The sequence below is a fragment of the Squalius cephalus genome (genome assembly GCF_949319135.1).
Source record: "Squalius cephalus genome assembly, chromosome: 4".
Lineage (NCBI taxonomy): Eukaryota > Metazoa > Chordata > Actinopteri > Cypriniformes > Leuciscidae > Squalius > Squalius cephalus.
In genome coordinates this window covers 24,479,322-24,497,468 of record NC_137125.1, presented here as the reverse complement: position 1 = coordinate 24,497,468, position 18,147 = coordinate 24,479,322, and the positions used below count along the sequence as shown (strand labels likewise).

Sequence of the window (18,147 nt, the reverse complement as noted above, 5' to 3'; positions counted from 1 at the left end):
AACAGGGTCACACCAAGGCTTACCTAAGGACAGTAGATAGTGATGTGGTTGTGCTGCCCATCAATCTGTTCCAGGAGTTAGGCCTCTCAGAGCTGTTGATTGGATTTGGATCAGGGAAGGCATATAAAGATATTCCAATCCACCACATCTCAGAAATGTTGGGATCTCAAAAATGCCACTCAAAAGTGACATTGTATCAGCAGTGTATGGAATTGGCAAAAAAAACTGCATGGAATGCTTAGGCAGCTTACCCAGAAGTCACTGACACCCTCATTGTGATCACCCAAGACCCAACCAGCCTCACACTGGAATCAGTGCACATGCGAATTCTCGAACGCTGGACTGTACTCATGTATAGTAAGAACTGCGGTGTCAATTCAGTCAATGAAGCCCGGAAGCATCTTTTCACTCATGGCCTCAAGTCCCTGGATTCAATCCCCCCGACCCAGCATGCCTTATTCCAGCATGGGAAGCGTGCCCTGCACACTGCAGCTTTTGTCTGGAAGCAGTCCCTCTCCAAAACTCCAGAGATACCAGACCCCAGTGAGTGGGGTTGGGAATGGAATGACAGAACCAAAGTCTGGGTGCCATATTGGACAGATCTGGAAAATGTCAGCAAGGGATGCTCACTCCTCCTCAACTGTGGCTGTGTGGTTGCCTGTAAGGGCAACTGTAAGTGTCACCGAGCTGGACTTCGCTGCACCACATTGTGTGAGGGAGGCTGTACTAATAATGATGAAGAGTGAAACAAATTTATTTTGAATAAATACATGATGTTTAAGTATGTATTGTTTTTTTTGTGTGTGTGTGTGTTATTTGACTAAAATGTTATATTGATCCTTAACATGGTGAAAAGCCTAATATAACTTTTCACTGTGGCATAGTTCTAAAGTTGTGTTCATTTAAAGCCTCAACAATGGTCCTTTTGGTCACAACATGTGATTTTTGACACTATAGTGATAGTGACCTGTCCAATCAACAAAGAAAAGCATACCTTGGAGGTAAAAATATGGGTCTAGGGCCCTGAGTAATATTTCAATGTGACTTTTTCAGAGATATTGACAGTTTATTTGAGCTAAATATGACTATGATAATAGATTTAACATGGAAATGGACTTAAAATAAGAAGAATATATCAGAATTGGATTCCTTGTATCAAACAAAGTAGAAAAAAAATCACATTATACAACAATTTAAGACTAAAGGAAGCTGAGATATAACCTTTTCTCTTTTCGGCGGGGGCCATTTTGGATTTTATGGATAACTGCGACTAGGGGGGCCACCCCAACTTGTATCCATGGATTTTTAAAAACCTTAGGCCTATACCTAACACCCTGCCAAAAATCTAAAACTTTTCCAGAAGTGCCCAATTTTCATGAATTGCATCCTAGCTATAGGTGTTTTTTTAGAAGCCATTTTCTTTTTGTATATCTTTTCTCTTCCGTTTGGAATAGCCAGGGAGATAGAGAAGACAACTGTATTTTATTTTATTTAGTTGTAATTGGGTTTAGTCAGTGTTCGTTTTGTTTGTTGTTTTGGCTTTGCCGAACCCTGAAGATTTTGCTTCATTTTTGTTCTTGATGAAACTAAAATAAATAAATAAAATAAATGGTTGAAACGGGTTTTCAGAACCTGACCCTAGACTAGGATCGTAACCATAGACTGTAAAAAAATATGGACGTAGTGTCCGTGACGTCACCCGTAGGTTTCTGAAGAGCATTTTTGAAGCCTAAAGTGGGCGGAGCCGTCCGTCGCCATCTTGGCCTTGCGTCACTCCCGGATAACAGAAAATAGGCAAACAGGCGGGGCGTGAGTGGAGCTGAGGAGCCTGGCCATAGATATGAGCCTGGCTATCTGAAATCACCTAGCTCTACCGAGTTAGCTGATGATGTAAAGCCAATTAAAAGTTCCTGTTTTTGCCCTTTGAAATATTTTAATAGTTAAAATACATGGCTACAAGTGAGACTGTGTATTACTTCGAGAGTGTTTGTGTGTGACAGTGATTTATGTGCATACATGTCAGTCACTCTTTCATGGTCCGTCAGCGCGGCATCGCTCAAGTTCGTAGAGAGCTTATTCAGTCCATTTTAAATTCTGATTTTGGCCGCCTCTCAAATGGGTTAAACCGTTAAACCATAGATATATTACCTATGAAGTTCAAGTAAATGCGCTAGAAAATCCGCGCTCATTCATGGATGTGCATTTATTGCACGGACGGAGAAAGCGCCGACGCCTGCATGATTTCATCTGACGGTACATAAGCATATTATAATCCATCTGTTCCGTGAGAGCAGAACGAACAAGCCTTTATTGACGTTTTAAATTTGAAAATCCCAAAAAGCAATGAAATTGTCAGACATCCATTAGTGCATGTTCACAGAGGAAAAAAACTGAAATACAGCGCTGGTTGTTCTCTCAAACAATACTCGACGACAACGACTGAATCCAAAGACGTGGGCTTTGTACCCAAGTATTAAATTGTATGAAATAATCCCGAAAAAAAGCACAAACACTGCAGAGAAGGCAAGTTCAGCAGCTAACATTTGCTGAGGTGAAGGGACGGCTAGTAACAGCAGACAAACGGCTAGCATTGACATCAGCAGGAATCCACCTGTCACTCAAGTGGCCACACCCTTAAATTTAAATATTAATCAACTAAACGGATGAGTTATAAAAAAATTCACCCCCCTCACAGTTGTTATGAAGGGCAAAATTAGCTGTATAGACCAAAGCCACAGAGAGAACCAGGCTGTAAACATGTTTTTTTCTGCTGTAAAGTTGGTAATTTTAACATGAGGGAGATACAGATTTGACTCACTTCTGCAGCCAGGCCAAGTGGTCAGTTAATGAATTGCAGTTTAACTCACTTCCGTGTTGGTTTCAAGAGAGACGGGGAGGTTGCCGCTTGATCGTAACAGACACACACGTGAGCATTAATCGTTATCAAACACTAGATAAAATATGTCAAACGATTAGTTTTAAACTAACGTTACTAACACGTCTATATTCTACACAGACTTCATCTCTACATTCTACTGCTGCTAATCCACTGATTCCACCCATTTCAAAATGGTCCTCTCCAGCTCAGGAATCCATTTGTACCTCAGAAATGGGCAAACAAACTCGTAAATTTGTTTGTCCCCGTTACACTCAAAATCGTATGGTCTTTCCACAGGACAGCATTTTCTGTCATCTTTGCAGGAATGTAATATGACTATTCTACAAAGGAATATTTATCTTTGGCAACACTATGAAAATAAATATCAGGCCAAGTACCCGTAGATATCTATGGTTATACTGGCATTGTTATAGCATTCATCATCGTTTTCAAATACCTCAGTTTTTACAGTCCACATTACAACGTGAAAACGGCGTTGTCAAATTTATGCACTTGGGAAAGCATTTTCAAAAAGTTCTGTCTTCTTTGACAAAAACACTGTTCAGTGTGGACGGGAGGCCAAAACATGTGGACAAGGCCTAAGGTCATTTTCCTGCCTACAGCCTGAGATACTGGGAAAGGCTCCAGCATTCCCGCAACCCTACATAAGACACGTGGTTTGGAGAATGAATGAATTATTTTATAAATAATTCCAAATTCCAAATTAATTTGAAAGGAAATAGTAAGTATATGTACATACAGGCTATTAGAAATACAACAACAACAACAAAAATCAATATTTTAGAGCCAAGCATAACTAGAAAAATATATTTATGTTTTTTACTGATCACAATTTTAAAATTTATTAGGATTAGTTTACTAACAATTATTGAATCCTGGAAATATCAGACAATTGAAATTGACTTGACTAAAGCTAGAAACACCTAGAAAACATATGTTTATCTGTGCATTTGTTCAATAAAGATTAATCAAATAATGCAGTGTAATGTTCATTATTTCAATAAGTTTATGTCCTTTTATTTATAATCTTTCAGGTACATTGCTATTTCAGAATTTTAAACTATAGAAAAGGAGATGGTCTGATGTGTCCAAATGCACAAAATACATCTCCTTTGTATATGAAAAACACAAAAGAAGACAAAAAGCAGCAAAGTAATGTGCCTATAAAAGAAGTGGTCATGAAGGTGGACAATGAGATATGTGGCTCACATTCAGCTGTGGTATAAAGTCTTAATTTCACACAGATATGTATTTTCTGGTGCCATACTTTCACAAAGAACACAAACAGGGTCTCACATTTGCATGACTTTTTATGCATCTGTAAGTGTGATGGCATTACAAACATTACACTGATCACAAATAGTCTTCCTCCAAAGTGAATGTGCAGGTGATTTTTGAAACTGCTCCATTTTCTAAACCTCGTCAGACTGTGGAATGCTGCATTTTCTTTACAGAATGAGTTTGCAAATGACGTTTCAGGATTGTGTGAAATGTGAAAGTCTTCTCACACTGAAGACACTTGTAAGGCCTCTCTCCTGTGTGGACTCTTAAGTGAATGTTAAGGTTTCCTTTACGTGTGAAACTCCTTCCACACTGAGGGCAGGTGAAAGGCTTCTCTCCGGTGTGAATTCTAATGTGAACCTCAAGGTTTGATTTGTTTATGCAAGTCTTTCCACAGTGATAGCACATGAAAGGCTTCTCTCCAGTGTGAGTTTTTACATGATTCTTAAGATGTTTCCTGTCTGTGAAATTCCTTCCACATTGATGACATATAATATGGTCCTCTCTTGAGTGAATCTTCATATGGTGATTAAGGGTATCTTTACATCTGAAACTCTTTCCACACTGACAACACACATACGGCTTCTCTCCAGTATGAATTCTCATGTGAATCCTAAAACAATCTTTACGTGAGAAGCTCTTCCAACACAGTTTGCAGGTGTAAGGACTCTCTCCAGTGTGACTTCTCATATGGGCATTAAGGTTGTTTTTTTGTCTAAAACTTTTTCCACACTGAGGGCATATGAACGGCTTTTCTCCAGTATGAATTCTCATGTGAGTTTTAAGATTTCCTTTTAGTGAGAAACTATTCCCACACAGTTTGCAGGTGTAAGGACTCTCTCCAGTGTGAATTCTCATGTGGGCATTAAGGTTTTTTTTTTGTGTAAACCTCTTTCCACACTGATGGCATATGAACGGCTTCTCCCCAGTGTGAATTTTCATGTGAGTGTTAAGATTTCCTTTTAGTGAGAAACTCTTCCCACACTGTTGGCAGGTGAAAGGGCTCGCCCCAGTGTGAATTCTCATGTGAGTTTTAAGATTTCCTTTTAGTGAGAAACTTTTCTTACAAAGTTTGCAGGTATAAGGGGTCTGTCCAGTGTGAACTATCATGTGGGCATCAAGGTTTTTTTTCTGTGTAAAACTCTTTCCACACTGAGTGCAGGTGTAAGGCTTCTCTCCAGTGTGAATTTTCATGTGTTTTTTTAGATTTCCTTTCAGCGAGAAACTCTTCTCACACTGTTGGCAGGTGAAACGTCTCTCTTCAGTGTGAATTCTCATGTGGACTTTAAAGTTTCTAGTTCCTGTTTTTTGAGTTTTGTTTTGTGAGGAAGTCTTTTCGGTCTGTGAGTCACTAAAATATTTTTCTCCAGTCATGAACTCATGATGTTTCTCATGAAGATCGTTTTCTTCCATATCATTCAGTTCTTGACTTTCAACTTTCAGCACTATCAGGTCTAAGGCAGAAAAAGACAAATACAAGTTAACCTCAGTTAAATGGCACAAAGCAATGGACATCTTATACCCACAAAGCTACTGAAAGAGGTGTAACCTGCAATCTCAGAACCTCTTGTCAATATTGGTAACTGTTTTCTTCCTTAAAGGTGCTCTAAGCGATGTTGGGTGACGTCACTTCTTGTTGACGTTCGAAGTATTGTCAAACAAAACGGAGGCTAGCTCAACCCTCCCTCCTCCTCATCCCGTCCCGTCCCGTCCCGTCCCGTCCCCTCCCTTCTGTGTTTCCTGAAACAGTCACTAACTCACCTTTCGAAGGCTTTCCTATGTAAATTCTAGACTTCGCACCGTCCTTCTCCTTTTCCCTCTTCTTTGTTATTTGTTCATCGGAACGCCGTCTCTTTGGTCATGTGTCGGCCATATCAAAATTATCAAGAATATAACATTTTAACGTTAGTCGTTTTCGTTGTCTAGGACAACTCTCCTCTAGCTAACTTCCCTCTTAATGCTTCTCTCTCCTCCACTCCCCACACCCCCCTTCATGTGCACGCGCACTAACAGAATTGGACTTTGTAAGTTGCAACAAACGTGTAAAAGCATTGACAACAGGCACAATTCTGGAACCTCGTTGAGGCGACATTCCTGCTCCGTACTCCCAGGTCAAAATAAGCTCTCCTTCAAGGATAAATCACTTCATCCTGCACATATTAAACAAGATACTACAGATAAATGTGTAATCACACCGTTTGTGTTGTTATTGCTACATCACAAACTGTTATAGTTATTTGTCAATTATATGTGTTATTGTGCACATTTGAATATAATGTTTTTGTAGCTAAAAGCTGAGTGTTTTATTAGAAGAATAAAAAAGGCTTATTAGTTATTCGTCATTTGTGGTCTGTCACCTTTACTCCTGTAGGCTATATATACACATTTTATTCAGTCAGCAGCTATCTCTAATACTGCTGTAATGAACATGGCATTTAAGAACTACGTTTAGTATAATTTTGTGTGATTCATCGTGGATTCACTTACTATGTCATATTACCAGGTTGCCTTATGCATTTATGCACATGCATTCTTCAAAAACGCAGCTGATTGTTGACATGCTATAGTATATACAGAATGAAATGTCTACATATTTTAATGGAACGAAATAGATATAATGTACTGAATGTAAGCTTGCTTATTGTGCCCAAGAGCATGAACTGAACTCAGAAAAAAAAGAAACGTCCACCTTTGATAAAGTCAGAACTTGCGAGCATAGTTCACAAACAATGCTTTTGGGAACACACCCCTAAAAGTTTAGCTTAGCCCTAATATTTGTGTAAATTCTTCACTATCTCTACAAGCTCTGCCAATCTCTATTGGTGCAGGCATTGTAGAAGTGGGCAGGAGTGAAGTACACACTGCAGGCAGTCCAAGGCTCTAACCCACTGTTTAACCCAGGAGAACTTGTTCATTTTACACAGATCTTAAATATGCCATTCATGTCTAAAATGTCTGCTCGATCAGTTGGAATGAATTAAATAAAGCATTGCATTTACTTTATTTCTTTTGAGTGTAAAAATCAAGCGTAGCTTATACTACTTGTCGCAGTTTTTTTTCTTTTGTTTATCTGTTAATTATTGAAGTGAGATATGTTTTATGTAGTCCTATTTTATTCCTTTTATATAGTTAATTTTGTTCAGTTTTTCTCCGTTCACAGAAGTGCTGCAGGTGTGTGATGTGACGATGTGTGAATTCTCATATTCTGTTGTGCTGCTATTTGCACATGAAGACGACAACAATTGTGGTATTTTTAATGAATCACAGACACCCATTCTAATCTTATCGTTTAATGGTTAATGATCGATTAATGAGCTTTGGTTGTCGGTCAGGAAAATAATCAAAATGCTCTCATTACAATTCTCCACTTGATTTACTATGCTGCATGCAAGGCATTGAAATGTGCGTACACAATTTTCCACGCACAAATTGGGATTTATAAAAATAACTTGATGAAAATATGTGCACACCTTACGGACACAGATCAGGGGTGCCCAATCTTGCTCCTGCCGATTGACTGTCCTGCACAGTTCATCTCCAACCCTAATCAAACACACCTGAAGCAACCAATTAAGGTCTTTAGGATCATAGACATAATAAATACATAGACGCCCTATTGGCCGCTTTGGAACGTTGCTGTGATACGTCAACGCGTCCGCCATATTGCTGAGGGCAAGACTGCGCTGTAAACAAATGCAAGTAAACGAGTAAAAGCGATTTATCTGGATAAAAACAAAATAACGTTTAAATTTATCAACCAGTGGTTTGTACGTGGTGTACAAAATGTTACATCTCTAGTTATTTAAAATCTCAATAGTTAGACTTATAAAATATTTTTTTTAATGAGGAATTGTCAAAGCTCAGGCTTGTCATGTATTTGGCTTTTTATTCTTGGATGAGAATTGTGAAGACCCCCATACTGAGATATAATTCAATTTTCACATTAAATGAAATAAAGTTTTCTTATTGCTGAAAAAGCATTTTCTGTCTTTGACCCTATTTTAGCAATAACAAAGATAACTGATGGATCCTTTATGGTAATACATATGATATGGCACAACTACAGTGCAATGCAAATAGTAAATATAAGATAAAGTGAGAAGTAATAGTAAATAGATTAGTCAATAAAATAAACAAACAGTATACAGCAAATACAATAGTAATGAATAGTATAATTATATAATATCATAAGTAGGATAATATAATAATAATATTGATATAGCATACAGCATATATGTATAATACTATAATAATAGCAATAGAATATGAAATATCAATTACAAAATATAGTCAATAAAAAATAGTGACTATGAATAGTACAATAATTTAACAGCATAACTATAATAGATTGATAATCACAAGTGGTATAATATAATAACAATAAGAAGAAGAAGAAGAACAGCAAATACAATGTAATATCAATTGCAGAATAATATAGACAATATGAAAAATATATGAAACATTATAATATTGATCATTAAACTGACATTTAACAAAAAGAGATTTGTGTCATTTTATTTTATGTAGGCCTACATACAGTGAAGAGATTGTATATATAAAATAATTTATTTAATTTTAAAATATTTTTTACATAGGCTAACATTATATAAAATAAAATTACACAACCCTGTCTCTTTTTGTTAAATTTCAGTTTTATTGATCAATAATAGCCATTATAACAGTATAAGTAGCCTAAAAGGTATAAGAAGCTATACAAGTTAAGAAATAAAGTAAACGATTCAGTCAAACATACAGCAGGCTACAACGTTAAAGTTAAATAGCCTTAATATATAAAGTTATGAAACTTCACTTTGCCCTCAGCCGAAACGATTTGCCAGGGAACAAATGATAGATTAATGAGACCAAAGATCACCCGTTAGACACTAGACAAATTATATCTCATGTTTAACCAATAGACTAGAGACATCAGCCAGCGGCAAACGTCAGAAGCACTAGCCGAGGAAAGGCTGTTCCAGGTGGGGTACATGAGCGCCCGGTGATTGCCTGGATCTCACAACTCTGAAAACGATCAAAATTTTAAATAGGTGCTATCTTTATAAATAAACCACAGATTTAAGCTTTAAACAACTACATTGTCGACAGAAAAACTCTTAAAACTACATTTCGTGACACAATAACAGCAGTATTTTTTAAATTCCGCGGCCTTTCTCCTCTGAAAATAAAAATAGTAATGAAATGACTAGTAGCTACCCGAAACGAGTACTTCTCATAAAAGTTGGTTTCAAGAAAATATAGATGAATATTTCGATTTCAGGAAATTTACTTTATAATATAAAATATAATGTAAGCTAAAACTATAATATTAATCATGTTAACTCATGTTTCAACTCTCACAGCTAAGCAACATCGCTAGCTATTTATGTCTGACTGACTCCGGTGGCCAACTAACATTACTATTACTAATTATATCATGACCAAATACAACCAGAAACAAATGTTCAGTCTTACTTGTGAAAGGTAATTCCCCGAGACCTGTTTTCAATTGTGTGGCGATTTGTACAGCCCCAAGCAGCACACGAAGCAGGCATTTTTCTAAATTCCCGTTATGAGAGGTATGGGAAAGTTGACCTCCGCAATATGGCAGCGCCGTTGACGTACAATCCAGCAGCCAATAGGGCGTCTATGTATTTTATTATGTCTATGTTGAGGATCACTTGAAAATTAAAGGCAGGTGTGTTTGATTAGGGTTGAAGATGAACTTTGCTGGACAGTCGATCGGCAGGAGCAGGATTGGGCACCCCTGTGGAACCCCTGAAGTTGGGCACCCCTGAAGAATGTCATATACACCTAGCATGACTTGAGGGTGAGTAAATCATGGGGTACATTTCATCTTTGGGTGAACTAACCCTTTAAGAGTACTTCAAAGAACTTGGCGTAAAGGACGTTCTAACCTCAAAACCTCAGAAGGTTGTTCCATAATCTTGGGCCAGCGACAGCAAAAGCGCAGTCACCCTTGAATTTAAGACACACTCTTGGGATTGTTAATAATAATAATTTATTTGAGGATCTCACCATTAGATTTGAATGATATGGCTTAATAAGCTCAACCAAATATTCTGGCGCCATTCCATCCAATGCCTTAAAAACATATGTCAAGACCTTGTATTGGATCCTGTAATGCACCTGTAACCTAATGAGGATAGAAGTGGGGTAACACGATCCGTCTTCTTAGCCTTCATAAGCATTCTAGTAGCGGCATTTTGCACTAGCTAGAGGTGCAACATGGGTCTGGCAGGTCCCGGACCTAGTCACTAATTTTCACTTCATCCAGACACCTACAGAGTGTTGCACAGGAAACATTACAATTACGTCTTAAAGGCAAATGGATCTGCGAGTCATTCACTTATAGATGGTAAGAAGTACCATCTTTTTTTTAATCATTCCCAAGGGGAGCATATATCACCAAAATGGACCCTTGTGGAACCCCACTAGTGATATAGGTGCTGGATAAGAAAAACAATTACCAACCTTCACTGTAAAAGATCTTTGCTCAAATTGGACACAAATTCGGATATGAACAGTTGCGATACTCAGTATGGACAGTTAATAATTTAGATCAGATTCCAATCACATACACAAATAATCGGATTTGACCTGACAATGGGAACAAGTGTTTTTGACCTGAATTTGAGGCTATGAATATCATTATTTGCATCACACAAAAATGCAGCGTGGAAGTAGGATCTTCTCAGTTGCTCTTGAAGGCAGCATTAGTAGGTTATTTGTCTTTTAGTATCATGTGAGCTCAACATGTCTGCCCATATGAGGGACCCGCTCCATGTCAAAATAAATTAGGATATTCATATGACATTCTTCAATAAATATTATCTGTAGCATCTAATGCGAGCTTTGAGAATGAAACCAACCTGTTTGTTCCACATTTTCTTCTTGTTTCACTCTGAATGTTTCTTCAATCTTCACATCTTCACTCTCCTCTTTAATAAACGCCATCTTTATAATAGTGTGTCACGTGGATCTCAGTTGCTTCACCAGGAGTTTTTTCTGTGTCTGGATAATCTGTCCTGTTTAAGATGAGAATAATTAACAGAAACAAAAATAAAACCAGACTAAATCTCTGTGTGTCTCAATCAGCTCTAGTTCAGTAGTTCAGTGCACTGGTAAGAGAGTCAGTCAGAGTGAGAGTTAATGGACTTAAATCACCTGATTAGAACTCAAATCTAGTGCTACAACTTAATAATGAATACAAAATATACAGAAACTTGATAGTTATGATTTATATTTGGTATTTAAAAATGTGTATATTAGCCTATATACTAGATTATATTCTCATGAAAACATTTACAGTGGGTTTGTGTTTTTGACACCATGGTTCTACTATAGTAATAGTGTAGTAAAACAGTGAAATTACGTGGCTTTAAATACCATGGCTGAATTCCAAACCACGTTTTTGCACCCTTGAAGGGCACTTTTGGAAAGGGGACACCCATTTGTAGGCAAGTTCCAAACGAAAGTGAACAACAGAATCCATTCATGAAGGGCCCTTCCACAAGTCCGTTAGCGAAGCGAACATGCGATATCACTTCAATGCCACAATGCAAGTTACAATGCAAGTAATGCCACCACAATGTCGTAAATACCAGTGGGGAGCTCGCGATTTAGCCCCGATCTTTACGAGTTGGGGGCATGTCACTGAGAAATATGGTGGAATACCACAATACTTAAAGGTATTTAGCAGCGATATTGTCAGGCTTTTCTATTTACAGTGAAGTAAGCTAATTGCCTGCACAGAATATGATGGCATTATAATATAACATTGCAACATGTAATGCTAAAGTTGGCAGTGGCTTCATAAATTAATTAAAAACATAAAAGTACACCTGATGCACATTTTTTTGTTCTTCATTTTCTAGAACAAGAGTTTAAGAACCTTACTGTATTTTTGTGTAATTAATTAAGAGAAAGTACTCTGCCGTCTCACTCTGACGAAAGTGACTTGAACGCACCTGCCGTCGTAAACACGACTTCCCACCTCGTATGTACGAACTTCCCAAGAGGACTTGAACGCACCATAATTAAGTAATTTAATCGCTTAATGAATAAGATTAAAGGGTGGAATAAGATATTCCTGTTGTCGTTGCCTAGCTTTGTCGTGGTAGGTGGTAACATTGCATGTGAAGCTAATGAGGAAATGACGTGGTCTTTCTTTGCTCCCTTCGCTTAGTGAGTTCAAAACGGCTTCATTATGACGCACAAGGTCCCCACTTCAAGTGTATGGGATCAATATCCCGTCTAAAGTATTGCAGCCACGGATCAAAAAATAATAAGCGTGAATAAAAAATTTAAAAACACATGTAAAAATATATTGCATAAACTGAAAAAAAGAATGCAAAATTATCAGAATAGCAAACAACGTGGTCACGGATCGAAATATAATAAGCGTGAATCAAGAAATAACAAGCATGAATAAAAACTTTAAACACATTAAAAGTTATTTTGCACAAAACTTAAGGTCATTCTTTCTTAAAAAGTATGTTTTCCTTGGTTTTAATTCTCTGTACTCTCTTGCATTTTCTGCTCATATTTTACTCTTTTGTACGCTTGTGCTGTTTTTCACAGTTGTGCCTGTCTGATGATCCATCATTCACCTCTAATGCACTTACCTCTTACCACCGCGAGCGTCGATCTTCTCCGAGCAACACAACAGTGTTTCATCAAAGAATTGCCGATTTGAACGATAAGTTTGAACGAATAACTCGCTCGTAAAAACAGTAACTTGCCACCACCTACTGGCCGTTTTATCATATTTAATCAATAACAAGGATGGGCAATGTCGGTCCTGGGTGCAGAGTTTAGCTCCTCCAACCCTAATCAAACACACCTGAACCAGCTAATCATCGTCTTTAGGATAATTAATACTACAGACAGGTGAGGTTTTTATCGGAGTTGACGCTAAACTCCTATCCCTGATGGAGATGTTGCTGTATTCAAATTTGATGCTATATTTAAAACATTAATCCTAAAGTACTATGCAATTATGTAGCTATGTAAATAAACATTTACACAATAAGTAAGTAATAAATCACTGTAAATTAAATCCAACTGGTTTCTGTATATCTTCTCTGTAACACAATCATTTTCAATAATCTTTTGTCAATTGGCGTAGTTAATAAAAAAAGGTAGGCAATGCGTAGCGGTGACAGGTCAAAGTCCTAAAGTCTTCAGACAATGGCCGTTTTAGTTTTTGCAAAGAATTGTAGCGTTTCATAATTGCAGGATGTTTCACTTACAGCAGCCTTAAGCCTCTGTTATACTCCAGTTTGGACGCGTACACGACAGCTGCGCACAGCTCGGACGCGGACTACCTGTATTTATACTTTCTGCTGAGGTCCGCTCGGTAAACGCGTTAAACGCATGCGCAGTAGATCGGTCTGGCCAGTATAATCGATAATATTTTAAATATTTAAAGTTTGTTTTTGCATTTATGTCAAAACCTAGACACTTTCAAACATCAAAATGACATTTATTAATATGTATTCGTGTCAAAATGACATATAAACATCTTTTCCTATTCTATTTTGCCTGGAAACGCTTCCAACAGGCTTGCGTGAAAAATAGGCATTGGTTCTATTTCTAGAATGCACGCGTTTTCCGTTTTTTCAAATTCGGCGTCCATGTTATTTCCATCTCTTTCGCGGTTTTAACCTAATGAACGCGCGCCCTTGGTCCGCGCGGTCACAAAAAATGGGAGGCACGCGCCAGTCCGCAACGAGCCTCCGCGCGCACCCCCGATGACGATTTTTACGTCACGCGGACCCTTGCGGACCCTCGCGCCATCGCGGTCGCGGAAAGTATAACAGAGGCTTTAGCATATTGACATCATGAGCCAAAAGTAATATTGTTTAACACCAATTACCAGTGTGCACATTAACATTCTGTATCTCAAAAAAGATTCATTTAATTATTTATGTCCAGAGTTCAGATAGCTTTACTGCTTGAAAGTCTTTGTAAAGTTAAATTAAACTGTCGTCTTCCCCTGTATAAGTAAGCATCAGTAGCCACGAGTCGCATTGGTGTGACGTCAACTCCCCTCTTTGATTGATTGGCTAGAGGAGTAGCTGTCAATCTAGAACTAGTGGACCAATGGTGATGCTTAAGCCCGCCCTAATTTACATGAAACTCGAACTGCAACATTTGGGAAAGCAAGCGCAGAACATAGAAAGAAGAGCGAAGAGAAAAACAGCACAAGCATACAAAAGAGTAAAATATGAGCAGAAAATGCAAGAGAGCACAAAGTACAGAGTAATAAAACCAAGGAAAACATACTTTTTAAGAAAGTATGACCATAAGTTTAAGTTTTGTGCTTGTTATTTCTTGATTCACGCTTATTATATTTCGATCCGTGACCACGTTGTTTGCTATTCTGATCATTTTGCATTCTTTTTTTTCAGTTTGTGCAATATATTTTTACATGTGATTTTAAATTTTTGATTCACGCTTATTATTTTTTGATCCGTGGCTGCAATACTTTAGACGGGATATTGATCCCATACAAGTGCTCTGCCCTTCGGTTGGAATTTGCCCCATGGTTCATTTACCACAAATTAACTATGGTTGTATTACAAAAGTTGAACCATGGTTTTTAAGTACCTTGTATTACATTTCAACAGTTATTCAACAGACATCTACAAAATAAAAAACAGAATGACAAGTTACTCTTCTATGATACAGACTTTATTACAGCATCTGAAAGAGAGTATAAACTAGTATGTGTAATAACATTTTCTCAGCTACAAAATGATTCAAAACAATGTACTACAGTACAAAAAAAATAGAAGTAGTGCAGTTTAAAGTTAAAAATGGATTTCAATTGGAAAAGTTGCTATTTTATGTTTGTAAATAAGCATTGTACAAATCATCTACAGAGATTATTAGGCCTTAAAAAAAAAAAAAAAAAAAAAAAAAAAATGTATGAACACTACATTTAACATGTTGCTTGTTTTTGACCAGCAAAACAAATAAACATGAAGTGCAAAGTAACAATGCCTACAACCCCCAAAATGTAAACATGCCCAACACAAGCAGATGTTCAAATTCTGTACAACATAAACTGGTCTCAGTAACAATCCTGCTTTCAAAACATTACTTGAAGCATAAAAAGGTTTCTTTCATTGAAAAGGTTTTACATAAACTATAAAATATATTCACAAGAAAAGAAAAAAGCTGTGATGTGACCGTTCAATGCCTAAAGGTGTGCCATCGTCTTGAGAGATCCAGCAATCAGAGATCACTTACATGGAATTTACACTTGTGTAATGATTTTTACAATAAAATCGCAATGTGTTTGATTTTAGAACAATGACAATAGAAACATTTTTAATGTTTTTTTTTTTTAAATTAAGAAAATAATTCCGTTTTTTTTTTTCATTATAAAACCATGCTTAATTATTTTTCCCACAGCATAAATGAGTCAGTAAACATAGTGTAGTATAACCACATTTTTTTTTATTTTGTAGTTACTATAGTATAATATGCGTGTATACTATTTATGGTTTTATTGCAACTGCAGTAGCAAAATCAGGTTATTTTTGTATGATCTTACTCCAAAATTAATAGTTATGGTTACTGTATGAAAAAAAAAAAAGGTTAATTTTCGTAAGGGAATCATCTTGCGAAGCATTTGACTCAAGTTGACTCGCAGTTTCGAAAAGCTCAATTTCTCTCATCATTACTTGCCAGTGACTGAATTCGCGTTTATGATAAACTGATTCACGATATTAGGAGCGAAATGAGACGCACCTTTTCTATTAACATTACTCATGTGTGGATGCGCTTTACCAACAAAAATACGTTCATGTTAGATAAAGCAGTAAGAAGTTACATTCAATAATAATTAATTCACTTACATCGCTTGTAAAACACATAGATTGAACAGTTGATTTCCATTTAAACACCTTAAACGCTAAAAAACACAAACCTCTGATCAGCCGAATCACAACAGATGCAGGAGTGCGGCGCAGAAATATGACGTCATCTCGAAAGCTTAAAATAAAAGTCCTGTTCACACGCTTAAATCACAGAAGTGCACAGAAATGTACAAAAATATATACACACAAAAAAAAACCTTTGTTGAATCAGTTTTCAATAATACCATATTACATTACACTGTCACTAAAATAATGTTATACATATATATACATTAGGGGTGGAATGGTTCACAAAATCCTCGGTTTTCGGTTAGATTTGGTAGACATATGAAGAGTTCAGATGCAAAAGCCTCTAAGTGCCATCTGAAATTTTCTTCTAGAATGATCATTTTTATAAAGCTTGTATATTTAAGTTAAGTAATTTCACTTAAATGACAATTAATAGGTAATTTGCATTGCCATTTAAGTGAAATTATTGAACTTAAATATACGAGCTTGATAAAAATGATCATTCAAGAAGAAAATTTCAGATGGCACTTAGAGGCTTTTGCATCTGAACTCTTCATATATTGTTAATGTTTTTTTTTTATTATTATTTTTTTTAACACTTTAGAAAAACCATACATCAGCATAAAATATTCTTATAATCTACCATTTACAATTTAAAAAAAATAAGTTATTCTCAAGGTCAATGTTGGAGACTCCTTGCGCATTAGACAAAGATATTTTCGTGTTTATCCTGAAAAGCAGAAATATTTGGAAGTTGAGGTCAAGTACTTAATAAATGCTGGGCTTGCGAAACCATCTTACTCCAGTTGGGCGTCACCATGTATTCTGGTAGCAAAACCAGACAAGACATATAGATTTTGTAATAACTATAGAAAATGAAATAGCGTTACGAAGCCCGACTCTTTCCCGCTTCCGCAGATGGAAGATTGTATTTACTCCGTGGGGTCAGCTAAATTTGTAACCAAACTCGACCTTTTAAATGGGTATTATCAAGTTCTTTTGACTCTTCGTGCACAAGAAGTCTCTGCTTTTATTACACCGTTGGGGTTATACTCCTACAATGTAATGAGTTTCGGTCTCCGAAACGCTCCGGCTAGCTTCCTGCGCCTGATGAATCGAGTGGTCTCAGGGCTGGAAGGATGTGCAGTGTACTTAGATGACGTCATGGTATATAGTCAGACGTGGGAGGAACAGCGTTGTCGGTTGCGCGCCCTGTTTGCTCGTCTCGTAGAGGCCAAGTTAACTAAATCTAGCAAAGTGTGAGTTCGTGAAAGCCACGGTAACTTATCTGGGAAAAGTGGTGGGACAGGGGGAGGTGTGTCTGGTACGGGAAAAGGTGCGAGCTATCGATAATTTCCCCGCTCCTACTACTAAAAAGGAGCTGATGAGATTTTTGGGGATGATTGGATATTAATCACAGTTTTTGCGCAAATTTCTCGACTGTAATCGCCCCGCTTACTGAGCTGTTGAAGGCTAAAAATAAGTTTGAATGGTCTTCAAGTTGTCAGGGTGCGTTTGTAAACGCAAAACTTCTGCTGAGTACTGCTCCTGTGTTAGTTGCGCCTCGGTGGGATCGAGCGTTTCAGCTTCAAGTAGAAGCAAGTCAGGTAGGTGCAGGAGCTGTCCTATTACAGAAGGACGATAATGGTTGATAGGACAGTTACTTACTTTTCAAAGAAGTTTAATTCGTATCAATAGAATTATTCCACAATCGAAAAAGAAACATTGGCTTTGGTGTTGGCATTGCAACACTTTGATGTGTATGTGGGCGGTGGTTCGATGCCAGTGGTTGTTTTTTCAGACCACAATCCACTCACTTTTTTACAATCATTACGAACCCCTAACCAACGACTTATTCGTTGGGCTATATTATTACAGCCATATAGTTTGGAGATTTGCCATATTCGAGGGTGGGATAATGTCATGGCGGATGCTTTGTCCCGTTCTCCGGTGGATGAATAAAACCAACTTTATGTTATTTGCCCTTGATCTTCGTTTTATCCGTTTAGAGTTTTCAAGGCACCTGAGAACACTGAGAGCTGAAATGTGGGT

The 18,147-nt window shown here is 37.2% G+C and overlaps 1 protein-coding gene across 1 annotated transcript; it reads right to left on the bottom strand.

Moving 5' to 3' along the window:
* Positions 1-3,883: 3,883 nt before the first annotated feature.
* LOC307157358 (uncharacterized protein) lies at positions 3,884-16,193 on the bottom strand. Its single transcript, XM_079869251.1, has 3 exons — positions 16,137-16,193; positions 11,068-11,223; positions 3,884-5,634 (listed from the first exon to the last, which is right to left on the bottom strand). Exons 2-3 carry the CDS (start codon positions 11,150-11,152, stop codon positions 4,322-4,324), a joined length of 1,398 nt encoding a protein of 465 aa, XP_079725377.1. The 5' UTR covers positions 11,153-11,223; positions 16,137-16,193; the 3' UTR covers positions 3,884-4,321.
* Between the last annotated feature and the right edge of the window lie 1,954 nt (positions 16,194-18,147).